Below are 20,184 nucleotides of genomic sequence, written 5' to 3'. Positions count from 1 at the left end.
TCCTTGAAAATTAGTACATCTGTCCTTGAAAATTGCATGCCATTGCCATGGCAACAGTTTACTAGCAAATATTAAAATAAAACTGGCTTCACTCCTTATATGTATCAAAAATTTGAAATACATGTAAATCTGAATACTTTGACCTATCACCTATACATAATTGTATGATAATTGACTTCACTCCTTATATGTACCAAAAATTTGAAAGACATGTAAATCTGAATACTTTGACCTATCACCTATACATAATTGTATAAATTTCATATACAATAAGGTTTATTTTCACAGCAGATATAATATCACATCTATACATGCAAAATATGTACACAAATAACAATTGCTGTATGGTGGTTTTACTGTAAATACATAAATATTGTGATTTCATATGGAAACTTTTCAAAATGAAAAAAAAAACCAACTTCACCCTAACATGAATAATAAATTGCAGTCAAGTAAGACTTTATTAAATTGGACTAAAAACTACACAAAGTAAGTATGCATGTACTTATATAAATGGTATTCATGGTTGGAAATCCAAGAGACAAGTCTTGACTAGATGAAGTCAAAAGAAAAAATTGCAGAAAATAAAGAAATGATCTTCTATGTTCTTTGGAACCACTGCATATCACATTCATAAAGGATTGAGAATGACTGAATGAAGAGAAATGAACATAAAGAGTTCCTATTAACTACAAATACTTTGTTCTCTATATGCTAACATTAAATGTTAGATTGAAGTCTCATATTCAGAAAAAAAACCCAGATCATTTATATGTGCATCTACATTTCTATAAAATTATAAAGAGTACACTGAAAAGAACATGTGTAAAATTGTTCTCTTTCACATGAAATTCTTTGTTTTAGTGTAAAAGGTACAAGTATCATTTCTTTAAGTACATACAGTGTATACTTATAAGTTTAATATAATATCATGATTAAAAAATCCCCAGTTCAGTACAAATCAAGTAATTTGCATTTTATGCAAAAACAAATAGGGTGGTTTAATTTAAAGCATCTGATATTTGAAAAAAAACTATAAATATAAAAAAAATATTTGCATAAAAAGGTGGCTTTATTTAAGTGAAATTAAAGCAGCACACAACCAGTGTGTAAATAATAACATATTATATAATTGTATATTTATCACATGGCACAAGCAGTTACATTACCTAAAGAAAAATTCGACAAATGGATATAAATAAGCATTAAATAAGCATTAAAGCATTATTTTGTGTATATTTTAGATTTACACAAAGCTGCAAAATTAAAACTCACAACCAAAAAGCAAACATATTGGTTGTTATTATATTGCAAAATTTGATTAGCAAAAAATTTAAACAAATTGAAATACATATACGGGTAAATAACAAAAAAAGTATTTTTTAATTGAAATTAATTTGAGTATCTACAAAATGCAAATAATAATTTCAAAAAAAGCAAAATTAAAAAAAATGAACACATGGAAAGTACCAATAAATTCTTTGGAATGTATTATTCAATATGTTTTACATAAAGCAAAAACATATTTATACATCTGTATACTATAAAGCAATTTATGCACCAAATTACCCTGTTGGTGTAAGGAACCTATCAGTTGACATTATATAGAAATTAAATAGAAAGAACAGATTTCCTGACTTCATTTCAAATCAAAAGATTTCCACCTTAAGTAACTAGAACAGAACTAATTGGATCAATAGACGCATTCTTCAGAAAAATGGACCAGTCTTAATTTTGCACTGTTAAAACTGCTCAGTCAGACCATTCATGGAATCTGTTTTAAATGTCCCAAGAGTTCAACCACTTTATTCCTGCCATACTGCTGCCTTCTTCGTGGGCCATTGGACCATCCATACCATAAGTCAGTGGAGAAAACAGGTAGAAGCTGCGGCAAAAATTCAAAAATGTGTAAATGTACATGTATGAGTCCCATAAATGGTGAAAAGGAATTTATGCTACCATATTTAGGAACAATAAATAATTCAGTTAGTGAACTGCAAGTATTACTGTTTGTGTACAAAAACTGGCATTTTCAAAATTTAGCACACTCATTGGGCAATGAATTGTTGAAGTATTCATGAATAGGGCTACAATCTAACGTGCCATATCTTGTATTTATGAATCATAATTTAATGGGGTATTCATGAATTAAAGCATCGGTGTCCATGCCAAATTGCTAAAATATGAAGCCCGCTTTTTTAATCATACATGCAGTAATTCATTTTAATCTGATTTTACATAACTTAAATAAAATTTGTAACCTAGCAACACAAAATTAATCATTTTTTCTTTGTTTAATATATACACTGTCCTTTAACCTTTGACCCCATTCCTACCTCAATAGAAGCCCTGATATCAGAGACCCAACCACCGTATGGAAAACTGTCCCCGCCAGGCTCTCGGGGGCTAAGGTCATCAGTAAAATCACTGTGTGGTCCAGGATCACACCTGTAAAATATAACGTACCAAAATCTTAGTCACAATTAGTCGAGTAGTCCAAACTTGAGTGATATACATAAACTTCCTTCTGAAAAAACTGGATCTCAATAAGTATCCACAGTTAGCAGCTAATTGGTTTGGATACTCCTCGAGAATTGCAAGAAAAATTGTGTAAACAGTTGAGCTTCTGTATACCAGAGTATGTCACTCTGCTTGTATACTGCTGTACCTGTTAACATGGCACTGAAGAGGAAGGCAGGGAAGTAGTGATGAAAGTAGAGTACTCTAGTCATTGGCCAGAAGGGGAGATAATGCAGAGCCCATCCCAGAAGGAGCCACCAACAGGCTGTCAGCATGGTCTCCTTGTGATCTGCAAGAAAAAGGAACTTTTTATTTCTTGCCTATATTTTGATTGATTTTATAATTCAACTGTATTTAGTGAATATGTATGCATACAATGTTGAAAAGTCTGTGTTTAATTTAATTTATCTGCTTGTACTTATCAATGCACAAAGTTAACTAATTCAAGATCAAAATTTTCAGAATCCCATTGCAGATCAATCAATGTACCAGTACATACTTCTCCAGATTTTGTTTTCTCTGTGTCCTCTCTGGGCTTTTACTGAATGAGCCAAAAAGTAAACAATAAACAACACATGGGCCGCCAGACATCCCCAGAAAATGACAGGGTTCCCCAGCAGGTAAATTCTGTGATCCTTCCCTGAGAAAATCTGGCCCTGCAAGTTATAGTATATTACTAAGACTTAAAAAATAATATATGATAAATGAAATGAGGCTAGAAAACTTTTTTTTCATGATCATTTCAAAACTTATGCTTATGTTTTATAGACTACACCCTGTCATAAATGAAACTTGGAATCAATAGGTAAACCATTGATAAAAGTTACCTTGTAATACATGTTCAAGTATTCATGTACGAGTTTATAAGTAAAGCATACCCTGTAATCTATGGGCCACTGCCAAGGCCTGGAGGTTATCTCCCCTTCCCTTGGCTTTAGTCCACTGTTTCCCTGAAAACAAAAATCCAGGTGAATTTCTATTAACTACTGCGATAATTGAAAAAAACATACTAGTAAACTCACCATCCAAAAATTCAAATGACATAAAAAGTATCAATTTGAAGAATATATTGGTTTAATTTACCATACATGTTAACTCTACCGATTTAGGCGGGAGTCTACTGCTTTTTCACTCCATCTCCCGCCTACCGATTTTATTTGTAAATATACCGCTTTTCTACAAAAGCTTCGTCTAAAATATTTTTGGTTCGCTTGGGTATCCATTTTTGAAGCCACTCGTCATAAAATCTCGTAAGATAACGCGTGATTGACCCGGAAGCATGCAAACGTTTTTTTTTAAAACCGATATGTACATAGATTTCAAGCACGTATTTGACAACGTCTACAGCACAAAACTCAGTGATTACATTGGTTACGATACATTTTGTCGACATTACTGCCATGAAAAAGAAGATACAACATTTTAAAACTGGATGAAAACGTTTGACATCCTCTATGAAAGCACAGAAGCTCACAGTTTTATCAATAAAGTCAATAGAAATCACTCGATTGACCAAGCCATGAGGCACATCTCTACTTTCGTTTTCGATCATCGCGGGAAATCCGATTTATTTAACGAAAGATAGGAACGAATTTTAGATCTTGATTAAACTATGTAATCATTTGTTGTGTTTGATAAATGAATAAACATTCAGAATTATTGCTTCTAGGCTATATCAGCAAAGATCACTCTTCAAAAGGCTAAGTTAAGCAGCCAATCAAAGCAAAATGATGAGCATTAAAAATATTTGAATTTGTATAACTTATATCAAACTTAAGGTGTTTCTGTCTACTTCTTTGCAGTTGATATCTAAGATTGATTCTTGTAGTTTCATATAAGACAAAACATGTATATTACATGCAATATATCTACATAAATCCAAGCGTAAAACAACGCACGTGCAATGCTACCGCTTTTGGGGTCTGAATCTCCCTATTTTTCATCACAACAGGTTAACATGTATGAATTTACTGACTTCTTATTCTGGTGCTTTACTGAATAAAGGTAAACTATTCTGCATTAGTATAAAAATACCTGTGTCATTACAGCATGGCTTTCCATGAACCTCTCCATAAACGAAGGTGAATAAATTTCAAAACTGGCATTTGGCACTAATAAATAAAAAATAAAACATCAATACAATGATTGCCTTAATAGCACAAAAATGTAGAAGTTAGAATTTCACCCTCAAGTATTACATTTATCAACTTCGAAAATTTATTTCTTCTGAACAAAGCAATAATAACATAACTAACATCTTTTGTCTGTGACTTCTTCCACACTCCACACAGCTTTTGGTTCCCTGATATTTGGATTACAAGTGGCTTCAAGCTGTTCCCATCCCCTGTAAAAAATGGGACATATTACTAGATTACTCACTTCAATAAAAATTTAAATTATACCAGTGAACATTGTTTAAAACAACTATTTTACAGGCTGTTAATGTTTTGAGCTTCAAGCTTACAATGCTCATGAATGAAATTTCCTAACACAATATTAATCTATTACTTTAGAGATAAAATGAAACACATTGTAAGGTAAGACTTTTTGTGACTTAAAGGCATCTTTCTGTCTTTAAATAAAGCTAGCAGATGACTGTCATACCATTTTGGGAGTTTCTTATCATGGGAGTGTAGAACACATCGGACATGGTAGTGGATAAAACGCAGATGTGACTTTGCTGTCTGGATGGCGGTACCTGGAGGAGATCCCAATACTTCTACAATCCAAACATCGTTAGCATCCCCTGTACCATTCTGTAATTTTTACAACACATAAGTGCTTATAGGTAATTTGAAACACAAATTCATGCTATATTGATGAAAAGCAGATTGATTGCATTCTGAATGACGAACATAGTATTGTATGTGTATTTAAAAAAGCAGGCTTCATATTTCAGCGGCACTGGGGCAGACAACAATGCGCTTATTCATGAATACTGTTGTAATTTGTGAATATTCTAATGTGCACATGTGTAAAAAGATTATGCCAAGCACCTTCCAGTGATTGAGCTAAATTTTAAAATGTTAAAAGTTCACTACATATTTTGTTTTGTTTGGAGTGTTTCTATATAATGACAACATTCTAAAAGAAAACTCACCACTCCATAACCCGACACCTGGAACTGTCTTTTACTGAGTGGGGCTGGCTCTGTATGACTATGAAGATTTCTTCTGGTCCTATCAAATCAATGTGCCGAATATTTTTATAAATGGAAAAAAATTTAAGAGACATTTCTTTATCACCATAGAAGTACTTTATTTTTTTATTTATACACATACATGTACATGTAATTCAATATTAATTTACAACCTGTCCATTTATATATTATTTCAAACTTGTAATGAACAACAGCTATAGATAGAATCTTTGGTTCTTACTCTTTGTGCTCGAGCCTGACCAGATCACCAGACACAACCAGCTGAGCCGAGTCTCCTGGCTCTGGTTCTCTGTCAGCCAACTTAATGATCCACTCATTGTTGAAGTCCTTATGTGCATAAGTGGTTATCTTCAAAATCAAAAATCTCTTTTTAAATCCTAATCATAATCATGGTATTTAGCAAGGATATTAACAATGCACAAATGATACCAGGTAAATCAAGACAAAGATTAAAACAAGGCAATGATGAAATGGTTTAGGAGTGGTCTGGTAGCTGCTAATTAAACTCATGTAGGAGATACCTGCTGTTGTCTTGGAGGGTGTTCTTCAGGGTAGAGGTGCCAGTGAGAGTGGAGGTAACCCCCTCCTGTTCTCCTCTGCTTTAAAGTTATTACACTGCCATAAGCCACATCTAGCAAATACAATCATAAATTGTTTGTTCAAGTGTCCCTCTTTTAAAGTCATAGTATCAGTGTATTTTATTACTTAATTCACACAATTATACATATATATCTTTCTGTGAGGAAAATGAAGAAAACAGCATGTTTAATAAGAAGTTTTTGTAACTGATACTTACTCTCTGGCATGCTAACATTGTACAGTCTGTTACCAATCAGTTGTGACTGAAATGCTGAGCTGTAAAATCCATCTCCATTGCCACTACAATGCAAAAAATAGCTTTTCATGCTTGTTCTCATGATCATTCAGAATTTCTTTTTTTAAATTACAAATTTGCTTTCTCCAGAAGTTAATCAATGTGATGTAGATTTCATTGACATATGAAAAATATACAATATTGGTTTTTTGTAGACCAATATATATCCTTCTAATTTTAATGCTGGAGACATGAAAGAATAAAAAAAACATTACAGAAAAATTACAAACTGTGAAGTCTGAAATCTGTTGCTACTCACCTGTGATTCAGAATTTTGAGATGGATGGCAAATATTGCAATATACATTATCACAGGTAGTATTATAAGGCACAGTGCTCTAGCAATGAAATGCTTAACAACCGCTGCCTAAAAAAGAGGAAGAAAAAAATCACAGCTCCTCATAAATACATAGTCTATGCCAATAGCCAAGAAAATGTCAAATTTTCAAGGATCACAGGTTTTGTCTCCTAATATTCTCCACAGATCATGAATAGTGGACATTCCCACAAATAAAATGATGAATAAACCAACAAACTTTACTCTGAAATAAAAATGTTACATATTTTAATGATTAAAAAAGGTATTTATGTAGTACCCCAAAAAATACATGTATGTATATTGATCTATAAAACACTGAATTCAAGGCATTTTGACATGAATATATATGGCCTTAATAGAGTTTTCATACACACATTATAATATCTGTGACTTTGTAATTCTCCAGAAATACGAGGGGTGAAAAAAAAATTTGAATAACTTCCATACAAACAATATTTGGTTTTTTTTGTCCCCTAATACATTCTCCATGCAGATCATGAATAGTGCGTTTTGTCACAAGAAATTCCCACAAATAAAATGATGAATAAACCAACAAACTTTACTCTGAAATAAAAATGTTACATATTTTAATGATTAAATTATAAAAGGTATTTATGTACCCAAACAAATATACATACATGTATTAATCTATATAACACTGAATTCAAGGCATTTTAATACATGTACAGTAAACACATCATATCTGTGACTTTAATACAATACACACATACATATAATATCTGTGACTTTGTAACTCTTTATAAATACAGTGTATTGTAGTTTAATAAAAATAACCAAAAAATGCAAATAATAATACTCATTCTATAATATGGTTTGTTGTCTACAACTAAAATAAAAGAGAATTTTTCTGTACATACAAATTCTCTATCATAATGCACTATATGCTGAGACATATTTCAGTAAGTGTTAGATATCTCTGATGCAATGTGCCTAGCACTCTAACATGTCACCTACCCAATTGCTGCTGCCATAAATGTCCCTGTTAAGGCCAACCAAATCCACCAGGGTATTGAAAATGGTCTGCAACATTAAAACATTCATCATATACATGTATCTTTCTTCTTTAAATTCAATTATGGTTTCATAAATAAAATAAGCAGAATACTGTAGAAAAGACAAGTTATAGTTAATTGATAAACTGTAATTAAAAGATTTTAAAATGATGGGTAACACTCACAATATATATTATGATCTACCAGATAACTGCTAGGTATGTTGTGAATTACATATCATTTATTCAGTTTTATAAATCATTTTAACAATACAATCATTATTCATAATGTATTGAGAATGATTATTACATGTAACAGCAACAGACCTGTTATGATATGACAGAAATTTGAGTTGACAATAAGTTGACATCATAATGAAGAACATCATTATCGGATCCAGTAAAATGTGACGAGAAAGAGTCAATGTCCCAACATCTGGAAAAGATGATCGTGTTTCATCACAATTACAGCATGACTACAAAGTTCTTTTCAAAATCTTACTTGAAGAATAAACATAACAAATACTTACCTAACAAGATCAGAAGTGCTGCAAAAAGTGAGGACATGAGGGACTTAGTCAGGAGCCAGACTGACATGTATGCCAGAGGAACTAACGCAGCTCCCATAATAGCACAACACTGAAATAAAGGCTCAGAATAGATAGGTGCATGATATGGAAAACTAACTAAATTATGGCAAGGAGTGCTGTTATCCAGTATTAATTATTGTTCATTCCTTTTTCGTGTTTAGAGGTAGATTTGTAAATCAAATTTAGTACTATTGATAAATGAAATTCCTTTAAGGACTTTCATAAGTCTGAGCAATGGACACACTCATAGTATATACACTATTATATATATAATTGTAACATAGTAATCCTTTTTTATTGCTCTAAATTTCATTTTTTTTCTCTTACCACTCTCATTCCAACATATTTTGTTTCACCATACTCATCACCAGGTTTTCCGAAGGGGAATTCCCCATCATAACCAGTCAAAATACCAAACAGTCCTACCAACATCTGTAAGTAGAATATCTTTTATGTCTTTTAAAATATTCCTGACTCATGATGCATGTTCCAAGTGGTTAGAACTTATAATCGACTAATTTTGATGTTTCTTAAAAGTTTCAATGTCAAATACATGGAGAATATACTAGTACTTGTATTACAGTCACTAAAACTATATATGATACATTGCTGATATATTGGTTACCTTCCCTAAAGGTGGGTGAACATCAAAGAAGAATTCCCTCTTAATGTACCAGCTTCCCATTTTCCCAAAGTGAGTTTCATCCCAGCTGAAATTAAAATAGACATCATTCTAAAATCTCCTGTCAGAATGCATCTTATGTGCCATAAAAGCTTTATTATAAAAAAAATATTTTTTCTACTCCTCGTAAACCACTGATTGCTTTATTATAAATAAACTCCTGACTTTTGATAGATCCAGAGGCCAAATGTTTGTGAGGAGAGTAGCAATCAGAAAGCTTTGGTAGTGAAGATGAATGTTTATAAAGGATTAATAGTGAGTGCAGCGAGTGTCACGAGGCGACACTCGCGAAGAGAGCTCAATAGACTAACGTGTAAGAACAAAGGAAACCTGTAAATATGTCAGGCAAATTTTCCTGTGAAACATTCTCAGAAATCCTTTGCTACCCAATGACCTTTGCGCGAATAAATAAATAAATAATAACATAAATCATAAAAGGCTTTTAGTTTGTAGAAATCTTTAAAAGACACAAAAAATAACTCTGCAATGTCTTTCAACAAAAATTGCACTAGATCTATAGTTTCAACTAGATGCTCCGCTGTCTCCGTAAGCTCCGACGAGCTCCATGACATCATATGACGTCATAGCTATTAGAGAAGTCTCGTGCAGCTTGATGTTTGAAGTGGCTGATAAATTTTTCAAGTGTTTTTTTTTTATGGTACAACTGTGCTTGCCCTAAAGGTTAAACGTAAAACATATTACAATAAAATGCCAATTAACAAAATATTTTTAACATAAAATGGAGAGAATAAATTAAAAATTGACTTTTCTGAGACTTTGTATTGAACAGTATCAATGGTTTCAAACGGTGAATTGTTTCAGCTCTACAAGAGACAAACTACCGGTACAAATATTTACTTATTACTCATCATTAAAGAATAACATAAAACAAAATATGAAAATTTCCTTAACCCTAGTATCAACTAAATTGAATGGATTGATTTTTCCGTTTTAATGAAAAGCTTCATTGTTATTATCTACTGATTGATATCATAGAAATTCATATTATCATAGAAATTCGGGTGCGTCGATTTACCCAAAAGGACCCAAAAGAACCCAAAAGGACCCAAAAGGAACCCAAAAGGACCCAAAAGGAACCCAAAAGGACTTTAATTAATCTATCATAATACATTGAAAATTAATAATTTGAAGTAAATCACGAATATTATATTATATCTTTACATAAAAGTTGGCAAAACATACTTATATTGTTCATAGACCTAAAGCGAAGTATTGTTGCAACTGTAACAATAACATACAAGTTTTCAAGCACATCAAACACTAAATCTGGTCAGGTATGCTTTGATTTCTTTTAGCTGAAATTAACGAAGTATTAATCTACTTCTCTTTCTGTTTTACCATATCTTACTATATGATATTTAATAAATGAAAAAAGTTTTATTTTATGACATGTTCTAGGCATATGGTATCGGGGATGAGTGGGGGACCTCCCACCCCCACCCCTAACACACACTTTACCCTAAAAAAACTAGTTTAAGATTTAATAAAATATGAAAATGTTTATTATATATCCATTTATTATCTTTTATTCAAGTCCTTTTGGGTTGTTCTTAATTTCCTTTTGGGTCCTTTTGGGTTCCTTTTGGGTTCCTTTTGGGTTCTTTTGATATCCTTTTTCCTTTTAGAAATTCATGTTATCATAGAAATTCATATCACTTACCAAACATGAGAGGGCTTATCAATGTTGTAAAGCCTTGATATTAATGATAAAAGAGAAATGGACAATAAGATTGAGTAATACGTCCTGCCTCCAATATCAGCAGGTTGGGTTTCGTCATCAGATTTTATAAGTTTGTTCTCCTCGAACTTTTCTTTAAACTCATCGTCGTCTTCGTGTAGTTTCTTTTCCATGATTTTCTCATATTCTATAGAATCTTTTGATGATAGTTCATTTTTCTTTTCTTCTAATGATGACTTATTAGTTGCCATTTACTTTTAAAAACACAAAATGTAAAAGCAGATCATTTTTTAAAGTGCCCCGAGGAAATTCGTGTCATTGACCGGAAGTATTGTAATTTGCTAACTCGTACTTAGATTATATCAATATTACGCTTAAATCGCGATTGGAATTTTTATGGTTTTAATTTATAATGATATAATATCTTCAAAAAACATTTAATACACAATATATACATTTGAAAATGTTTCTTTTTAATCTAAAGCAATATCCAAATTCTAACGAATCAATAAAGATCAACTTGTCTTCAAAATTAGAAAAATGTCAACAGTAAGTTTCATTTTCACAAAAATACAATATTGTAGTAAAATTTGGCAACATAAACCCAATATTTTATTTATTTATGCATCAATGAACACGATTATATAATGAGATACAGTTGTCAACACACCAGCTCTTCTACTATGTCAAGATTAGAGTTTAGACATTTTTGGATACCTACCCGAAATTCCTCTAACTCTTAATCCACCCTATGTCCCTTTTATATCACGGCATATTCGGCGAAGATTGTGAATACCTTATTGTCAATATTATCTTTTCTTCATGTTTGAACATTACACATTGAATTCTGAATAAATTTGTCGCTTTAAGTTTATAATGCAAATATTTATATTAATCTGTTCAAAAGGAATTGTTGACTGGCAAAATAAAAATTGATTTCCCTGATCCTCTAAATGTCAGGGTCTTGAGTCCACTTAAGAAATAAACAACAATGTTGCACAAACTTCTTTGAAATGTTTTAGTTGTGCACACATACTTGCCAACCTCCAGCATGTACAAATCTGGTCATGACCAGATTTGGAAAGTAAAAATTCTGGTCATAACGCGTAACGACATTCACGACATATTTACCATGATTAAATTTTATACATATATACAAAGTATTTGTGTATTGAGAATTCTTTTATTGAAAAAGGCTTTCATTTACAATGACAAAAATTCATACATAATTTGATTAAATTTACATGTTAAAACTAAAAGAATTAAAACAAACCTTTTTCAGTATTGACCTTATGTGTGCATTTTTTTAAAAAGCCTTCTCAGTTTCTGCTAAATTTTAAAGTTTATACATGTACCAATTTCAGTTTTGAAGTTATTTTTTCTCTCTCTTAATCAATTAACTACTGCAATATGTATTAAATGTGAAGTTATATCAACATGTCTTCGATCACTTTATTTTATCTAGAATGAAAGTTTTTTTTGCTACATTCCTTGATATCTTCATACCGGTAAATATTGTTTCTCTATTTCTTGGTTCAATCAGAGACATGTGTTTGGTTCAATTTGTTCCTGCTGGCCCTGATAACGATCTATTCTATCTAGGGCCATTTTAATTGACTTCAAACATTGATTTGTCCAACACCCAATTAATTGTTTACACCTGCACAATAATTAATCCATCGGCATTGTTTACGTAGATCTAAGCTTGGGTTGTAACTGGAAGTTAAAAGTGCAACCTAATTTACGTAAAATCAAAATCTTTAATTTTCGTTTTAACCTAAATCGGGTGTGTTCCTATTGCCCGCCGGGTCAAAAAAAATAATCGGGTTACGGGTTGAAAAATCGGGTGTGACCCGACGAAATCGGGTGAGTTGGCAACTATGTGGACACATGATCAAATCCTGTGAAGCCTGAAGGGCTTCTCAGAAGATTTGATCATGTACCAACTAAATGTTCATTTCTCAGTGAACTTTTTAATATTGTTGTTTATTACTTATATTTACATTTGAGACGAATACATGCATTTTGAGTTAATTGCATTTATTACATGAACAAAATATCACCTCACTCTGCGATTCGGTCGTGGTATGACCTCTGACCCCTAAATAACATTCACGCAGAATTGAACATATTTTCTCTTCAATAGGTTTATCTAAGAAAGATATTTGCAAATGTAAATATTTAAGGTTGTCTGTACTTTGCACAAACTTCACTTGATATGTTACAATTAAGCTGAATGCCGCACCACTAATCTCAGTGAGATTTCGTAGGGACTAAAAATTTTGGTCTGGACACTAGCAAAATTTTTAGTCCCTATGACATCTCGCTGAGATTACAGCACCACATTGGAGAAAAATACAAAGCATGATTGTTTTTATTATTTCTTGAATTATCAGATCAAACCTTTCATTGATAAACATATAACACATGCATTGAGGGATCAGCTGCTGGAAACAAATATTGTCATTGGTTGGTCACAGCATAGAGGCAAAAATATTAGAGATTGCTACACTTTATATGATCAATCAGCCAATGCTGGAGAGAGCTATAACAGACTCTGGTCTGTGGCTTGAGACAATTATTCATGTTATACATTGTACAATAAATGAGAATGTTTGTTTTGTTTTTCAGCCAGTGTTGTATTCCTATTTTAGAAGCTCTTGTGCATGGAGAGTAAGAATAGGTAAATTTTTTAATCAGAGAAACTTGCTTTTTAGATTTAATCATTATTTTAATCAGTAATCAGTATTAACATAGATTCAGAGAACACCATATTTCTTGACTTATATTATATCATCTTAAAACATCAATCACCATCATGTAGCAGCAATCAAGCATTTGTTCAATATAGATCTGCTACATATGTATATACATTTAGGTAGTGATCTGTTTCAATAGTTCTTATATTATTTATTTTAGCTCTCAATATCAAGGGTATACAGTATGAATACAGAGCAGTCAATCTAATCAAAGATGGAGGAATGCAGGTTTATATCAATATTTATTGTAATAATAATCGTACATGTTTAGTAAATTACAATGTAATTAAAATTGTATAGTTAAGCTAATTTTAAACATGTACCTCTCGCACATGTACATATTTCTTTCATGAACATTACAATTATAATTTGGGAGGAAAAAAATTATTTGGTTTTGATTGTTGTTCACAGAGGAAAGATGAGTATACCACAGTTAACCCAATGCAGCAAGTACCAGCTCTGATTATGGATGGTGCTACTCTCACTCAATCTGTGAGTATTTTACCTGGTTCTTTTATTGTCTAAGGCAAATTTACATGAATTTGTTTTCTCTGCATAAACATGATAAAGCATCTTTATAAGTACTAACATGTGAAAATTTGAAAACTTTTTCTATAATAGAGTAATTCACATCTGACAAGTGATGCATATCTATTTCAGAAATGTCTTTTTTTCTTCACAGATTTCCATTATGGAATACTTGGAAGAAAAGTACCCAACCAATGCAATTATGCCAAAGGACCCCCTTCAAAGAGCAAAAGTATTTAACTAAGATACATGTATATTTTTCTAAGCTTTTTAAAAATAAAACAAACTCTATAAACTCATAACAATGTTATACATTTACCACCATTACCATTCTTATTAGGTCAGAGAAATTTGTGAGTTGATAGCATCTGGTATTCAGCCCATCCAGAATCTAATAGTCCTGCAGAAAGTGGAGAAACTCTCCAGTGCAGAGGAAAAGTCAGAGTGGGCCAGATTTTTTATAGAAAAGGGATTTATAGGTATTGAAATAATTATATTTTATTTTGGAAAATGTTTACTCACTTTTTCAGTATCAAAATCATGCAAGAAAAATTAAAAATATGTTGATTTTTTAGCTCTACTGGTTAGGGACCAGAAGAGCTTACGCCATAGTAAGGTGTCCATCGTCCGTCCTTCTGTCTGCCTTGATATCTGTCCTTCTGTCTAAACAATTTTTCAAAACTCCTAAAGTTTTGGTCTGATTTCAATATAACTTGGCACACAAGTAGACTACACTAAGATACATAAAATAGTGCATTGGTTTTTATTTTTGACGAACGGTGTTGCCATGGTTACTAAAAATAGAATTTTCTGTGAAATGCCTTTAAAATGCTACTCCTCCTACAGTTTTGATCTGATTTCAATATTACTTGGCACACAAATAGACTACACTAAGATACATAAAACAGTGCATTGGTTTTGATTTTGATGAACGGTGTTGCCATGGTTACTAAAAATAGAATTTTCTGTGAAATTATTTCAAAACCCTACTCCTCCTACAATTTTGGTCTGATTTCAATATTACTTGGCACACAAATAGACTACACTAAGATACATAAAATAGTGCATCAGTTTTTGATTTTGATGAATGGTGTTGCCATGGTTACTAAAACAGAAATGTGAAATTCTTTAAAAATGCTACTCTTTGTACAGTTTTGGTTTCTTTTCTCATCCTTTTTTATAGCGAGCGCAGCGAGCGTCACCGAGCTCAATAGACTAACGTGTATGAACAGAGGAAATTCTGGTCTGTACATACGTGCCAAATTTCTTAACATTCCCAGATTCCTGCACTACCCAATGTCCTTTGCGCGAATAAATCAAAAATAGTAAAAAATTAAAGGAACATTGTTTCTACCGAAATCTAGTAAATTTTAAAAAAATACCCCCATGCCACAACACCGGCCTTCACCTTGCCCTTCGGAAATCATACAAATGACATCACCGGAAACTTTTTTGACGAAGTTTTTTTTCCGTGAAACTTGTTGCAGTGCATAGCAACATGGTGGCTAAAACACAGCAACAACTTACTTGAAAAGAACATTTAATGCAATCTCTTCTCCATAAAACTAGCGTTTGCATCCTAAGTCAACAGAACTTTTTATTCGTCTTACTTTCGTCACTTCAACGGTTCAGGTATTTCCGACTTGCAAAATCATAAAGTCTGAAATTATTTCTTTTTATTGTTTTGTTTTTTCTTTTTGCTTTCTTTTTCTTGAATGATAGACAGTACATGTATAGGTTTATGATAGTAAATAAACTGCGCTCGCCCCAACGGTCACACCGTAAAACATATTAAGTACAAACCAGTAGAGCTACAGTCTTGACAGACACTTCTGGTTTCAAGTGCATATTAATTAATGTTATAGATTGATAATTTATTGACAGGTTAGAATTTCATGTATCTAAGTTTAGTAATTTTAAATTGTCCCAGCTCTTGGGCAGTGGGCACCATCCCAAAGTCTTTAACTTAAGTTTTTTAATTGTTGTTTCTATAGCACTGGAAACTATTCTTGGTGAATGTGCTGGGAAATATTGTGTTGGGGACACGGTTACAATGGCTGATATCTGCTTGGTACCACAAGTTGGTAATGCCAAAAGGTAGCTATCTCTTTTTTTCTCTTTGTTCTGTTTTAAGCTTTCACAGAAACTTGCAAAATCATAAAATCTGAATTTCATATTGTTCATTTTTCTCAGGTTCTCAGCTGATATGAGCAAGTTTCCATTGATTTCAAAGATCAACGAAGAACTAGAAAAAATTGAAGCATTTCAAAAAGCAAGTCCCTTTAAGCAGCCAGACTGTCCTGAGGACTTAAGAGGTGTGTCATTCAGCAATGCATGTTGTTTGATTAACCATGGCCAGATAGCTTAGTTGGTAAATCAACAAGATTTTTTTCCGTGCAAGCCTTTTATACATTCTGTATGTAAATTAAAGTAAATATATGAAAATGCCATTTTTATTACATTGAAAATATTGCAATACATATCGGTGTTACTTTAAAATAAGTAATCAGAGCAATATATGAAATCAACAAGATTTTTTTCCTATTTTTTCAATTTGTATATCAGAAAATCTGATAAAATTAAAATGTTTTTGACCTTAAAAAAATTCCAATTATTTGCAGTTCAGAGGTTGCATGTCATTTTACATATGTATTTTCAGTGAATATCGAGGTCATATTATACTTTGTATACCATTTTTAACAGTAATACCCCTTGAACTTTGAGAAAATTCAATTATTTGATTTTGGCAGAGGTTGTACATACCGAAATGAAATCTAGTATACAGATTAATGAGACAAATATCTAGGTCAAGTTCTGTTTTGGGTACGATTACACCATTTTGACAGAGTTATGTCCCGTTGGACTTGGAAAAATTCTAATATGGGGGGGGGGATAAGTGTTTTACAAACATCTCTTGTTGATTATTGAAAATCAAGTATGGGTGTAAACTGGGTCTACCCAGGAATTGAGTACAAAATAGATATGTATATTATACACGTAGTTATTGTACAACCCCTTATCTCTTATCCTGTCTTCACCTAATGCTAAAATCATGCAGCTAATTTTACCTCTTATTGCTGTCAACAAATGACATAGGGAATATACACTGTATAAATATTGAATCTCTTTAAAATTTAGAGTGGTTCCAGTTATCAATTTGTATAGAAAATCTGATAAAATGAAAATGTATCTTAGTCCAACCACATATGTATGTGCATGTATTGTATACCATATGTAGAACTTTGAGCAAGGATTTGATTTTGGCATTAATAGTGAGGGTGTTGGGTTTGCTAAAATTGAATACACATGTATTGATGATAAAATCAGGTAAATCACTTAAATGACTTCTCTTTGAAGGATTGTACCATATTTTGATGTTTAATCAGTAAATTTGTGTCTTGCAAAAAATTCAACTTAAACAGTATTTTTGGTAATAAAAAAATTGCATTATATCTCCAAAAGCTACCTCAGTAATTTTTGGACACATCGTTCTTCACTTATAATATCAAATGCTGAAATTAAATGAATTATCATTCAACAAATCGCTTACAAATGACATAGCCCAATGGGACCCCAATATGTAGATTATCGGTAAATAAGATATCAAAATGATTTTGACTATATATTCATAAAAATAGCGATGCATACACTTGTATATTTATCTACTCATTTTTTTCTTTGCAGCCTGATGTTCTACTGACCAAAGATTAAGTGTGTTCAACTTATGAGAGTATATTTTGTTTATACTGTGAGGGACAAATCATGAACAATCATTGCAGCTATTTTATCTTGATACTGATACATTTATATTTGCAAGAATTTACATTCATATAGTTTAAAAATGATATAGACTTTCTTTAAGTTTGTAGTATGAATTGTATTGAATTTCTCTAGGAATATGAAAATTTTTGTGTTTTTGAATGATTGGATTTTTTAATATGATTGTCATTGATTTTAATTGTGATACAAATATATTTGTACATCATTGATCATCAGATGTTATATTTCTTTATTACAAACATAGACATACAAGAATTTGCATTGTATAAAAGAATATAGACATTGAAGCTTTTTACATTGAGAAACTGTGCAGGGTTTTGGATCAGATAAAGATTAAGTAGCTTCCTTCCTGTTTTAAGGAGGTTGTATATATGCACTGCATAATATTTGGGGAAGTGCAGAAGGCAGTGATTTCCTCACTGTTTACTGTTAAAATTAAGCTAACTTGAAACTGATTTGTATCTTCGTTTGAATATAGAGAGCTTACTCTCTATCCAAGGGGAAAAAACAATTGGATTAGAGTTGTAAGCCTGAATTTTCTTGGAGGAAAATATTTTAATAGGCTTCTTTCATTATTATTTATAAAGCAGTGAAATTGTTTGTTGGACTTCTGCAAGAGGCACCAACTTTTACAGTCAATGGCTTACTTTGACATTTAAACTTGCTTTATGTATGGAAGTTCCAAATTGAAAATAGGTAAGAAAACTTTAATAGTGGTTTTAGGTATGGTGTTAGATGTGCTAACATGATTTTACCAGTACACAATCAATACATGTATTGGAATATCACAGAGACTAAAATAAATCGAAATACATTATTCATGAGGGGTAGTATCTCTTTTTTAATATCATTTTTTTAACAGAATAAATCAAACGAGGGGAAAAAATGAATATTCTGGAAGAAAAATTTGGAAGGAGTTGGTCAAGGATGGGAAAGGAGGGGGTTGAAGATGGGGTGGTTTTAATTTCCATCCCAGAGTAAACAATGTTCTTTAAAATGGCCTATTATTGTCTTTTAAATATGTACAGTGTAGGAAAAAAGCAGAAGCTGTCAATTGTAAAATTAAGTCGGGGCTTTTTTCTAAAATCCATTGGGAAGAGATGTAATTTTTATGAAGTTTTGCAGTTTCAAGAGTGTTCATCAATTAATTGCAATATGGGTCATATTTCAAGAGTGACAGATCCAGGGTGTGTGTGTTAGGTATTGCAACCCCCTCCCTTCCTCTGGATTTGCTTAATAAAGAAAATGTGAAAGGCTAGTATAGTGATATATGAATAAATTTTGCTGTGAAAACAAAATGGAACCCCCCCCCTTCTATACAAAATAGGATTGAGGTGTTAGTATAATTATTTTCCTTTCTCGGGTATTTTTTTTATCCATAATTTTTTCCCAGACTGATCCCCCTGGCCTCCAAGTTTGTAAAATAGATAAAACACCCCTGTATCCTACTACATGTACATTGTGAAACTACATGTACGTGTATTTGTAAATGTACATACGTTTTAGGCCACACCAATTTAATTTATTGTTCATCGGATATTTGATGGAAAAAAAGTACGAGCGGGCAAGCGGTTAAATAATAATATTATTACTTTTTTTTAAAGTAAAATTTTTAAGCGGAGCGTAAAAAAATTTGAGCGAACAATTATATTTTATCTGATTTGCAGATTTAGCAGGTTAGACAAACGATTAATAGAGCGGAAATGGAACAGAAAATAGCCCATTATTTTTATGGTGCGGGAAATTTAAATTAATATTATTTGTAAAGTTTTGTTTAAATACGAGCGGGCGGGTCCAACGAACAAGAAAATTTATTGGTGTGGCCTTAAACACTTTTTTCTCTTCACCCGCCCCTCTCAAGCTGCAGATCTGTAGCGTTATGGATTTATATACAGTATTTGTCTTTGACCAGATTCCGTGATGCAAAAAAGGTGCAATTTACGGTGCAATTATGTTTTGCGCATTTTTGGGGAGAATTTCTACACTTTCCAGCATCGGTCAATTAACTACCTACTAAATTCTATTATTATTTACCGATAACATTGTATATAATCTACAGGGAGTGAAAGGTACATGTATGTTCTCCCCAAAAAGTACGTTTGCGCCGTAAATTTTTTTGCTCTTGTAGCGTTATATGGTCAAAGACAAATATATAAAATCATAACGCTACAGATCTGCAGCTACCCCCTCTCCTGCCCTTCGCCCCCTTTGAAAAATTTCTAGATCTGCACCTGTTTCAAAAACCCCTAGGCTAACTTTGTC

General features: G+C 32.1%; 2 protein-coding genes across 2 annotated transcripts; one reads left to right on the top strand and one right to left on the bottom strand.

Annotated features, from left to right (window-relative positions):
• Window positions 1-257: 257 nt before the first annotated feature.
• Window positions 258-11,226, bottom strand: LOC134259264 (protein O-mannosyl-transferase 2-like). Its single transcript, XM_062741868.1, has 20 exons — window positions 10,838-11,226; window positions 9,100-9,184; window positions 8,802-8,906; window positions 8,415-8,523; window positions 8,212-8,320; window positions 7,848-7,913; window positions 7,010-7,095; window positions 6,814-6,916; window positions 6,477-6,559; window positions 6,202-6,311; window positions 5,901-6,028; window positions 5,621-5,699; window positions 5,125-5,276; window positions 4,776-4,864; window positions 4,555-4,631; window positions 3,399-3,470; window positions 3,020-3,176; window positions 2,669-2,809; window positions 2,337-2,448; window positions 258-1,885 (listed from the first exon to the last, which is right to left on the bottom strand). The coding sequence occupies exons 1-20, from the start codon at window positions 11,104-11,106 to the stop codon at window positions 1,780-1,782; spliced, it is 2,238 nt and encodes a 745-aa protein (XP_062597852.1). The 5' UTR covers window positions 11,107-11,226; the 3' UTR covers window positions 258-1,779.
• A 128-nt stretch (window positions 11,227-11,354) lies between these two features.
• Window positions 11,355-18,131, top strand: LOC134259263 (maleylacetoacetate isomerase-like). Its single transcript, XM_062741867.1, has 9 exons — window positions 11,355-11,404; window positions 13,487-13,538; window positions 13,775-13,842; window positions 14,026-14,106; window positions 14,297-14,374; window positions 14,483-14,621; window positions 16,137-16,239; window positions 16,336-16,457; window positions 17,827-18,131. The coding sequence occupies exons 1-9, from the start codon at window positions 11,396-11,398 to the stop codon at window positions 17,829-17,831; spliced, it is 657 nt and encodes a 218-aa protein (XP_062597851.1). The 5' UTR covers window positions 11,355-11,395; the 3' UTR covers window positions 17,832-18,131.
• Window positions 18,132-20,184: the final 2,053 nt, after the last annotated feature.

Source organism: Saccostrea cucullata, unplaced genomic scaffold (assembly GCF_032062105.1).
Source record: "Saccostrea cucullata isolate Sc308-1 unplaced genomic scaffold, CSIRO_AGI_Scuc_v1 ctg490, whole genome shotgun sequence".
In the NCBI taxonomy this organism is placed as follows: Eukaryota; Metazoa; Mollusca; class Bivalvia; order Ostreida; family Ostreidae; genus Saccostrea; species Saccostrea cuccullata.
The sequence above is the reverse complement of the archived record's forward strand: the minus strand, read 5'-3'. Positions and strand labels throughout refer to the sequence as shown.

Bases quoted from the DNA above. Each gene is read 5' to 3' on its own strand.
- LOC134259264 (XM_062741868.1), bottom strand. From the start codon at position 11,106: ATGGCAACTAATAAGTCATCATTAGAAGAAAAGAAAAATGAACTATCA. The intron at 7,914-8,211 runs GTCTGTTGCTGT...TTAATGTTGCAG, and splicing joins TTTCTGTCATATCATAACAG to ACCATTTTCAATACCCTGGT. The intron at 6,917-7,009 runs GTGATCCTTGAA...TTTTTTAGGCAG, and splicing joins AATATTAGGAGACAAAACCT to CGGTTGTTAAGCATTTCATT.
- LOC134259263 (XM_062741867.1), top strand. The intron at 13,843-14,025 runs GTTTATATCAAT...TGTTGTTCACAG, and splicing joins TCAAAGATGGAGGAATGCAG to AGGAAAGATGAGTATACCAC. The intron at 14,622-16,136 runs GTATTGAAATAA...TTGTTTCTATAG, and splicing joins TATAGAAAAGGGATTTATAG to CACTGGAAACTATTCTTGGT.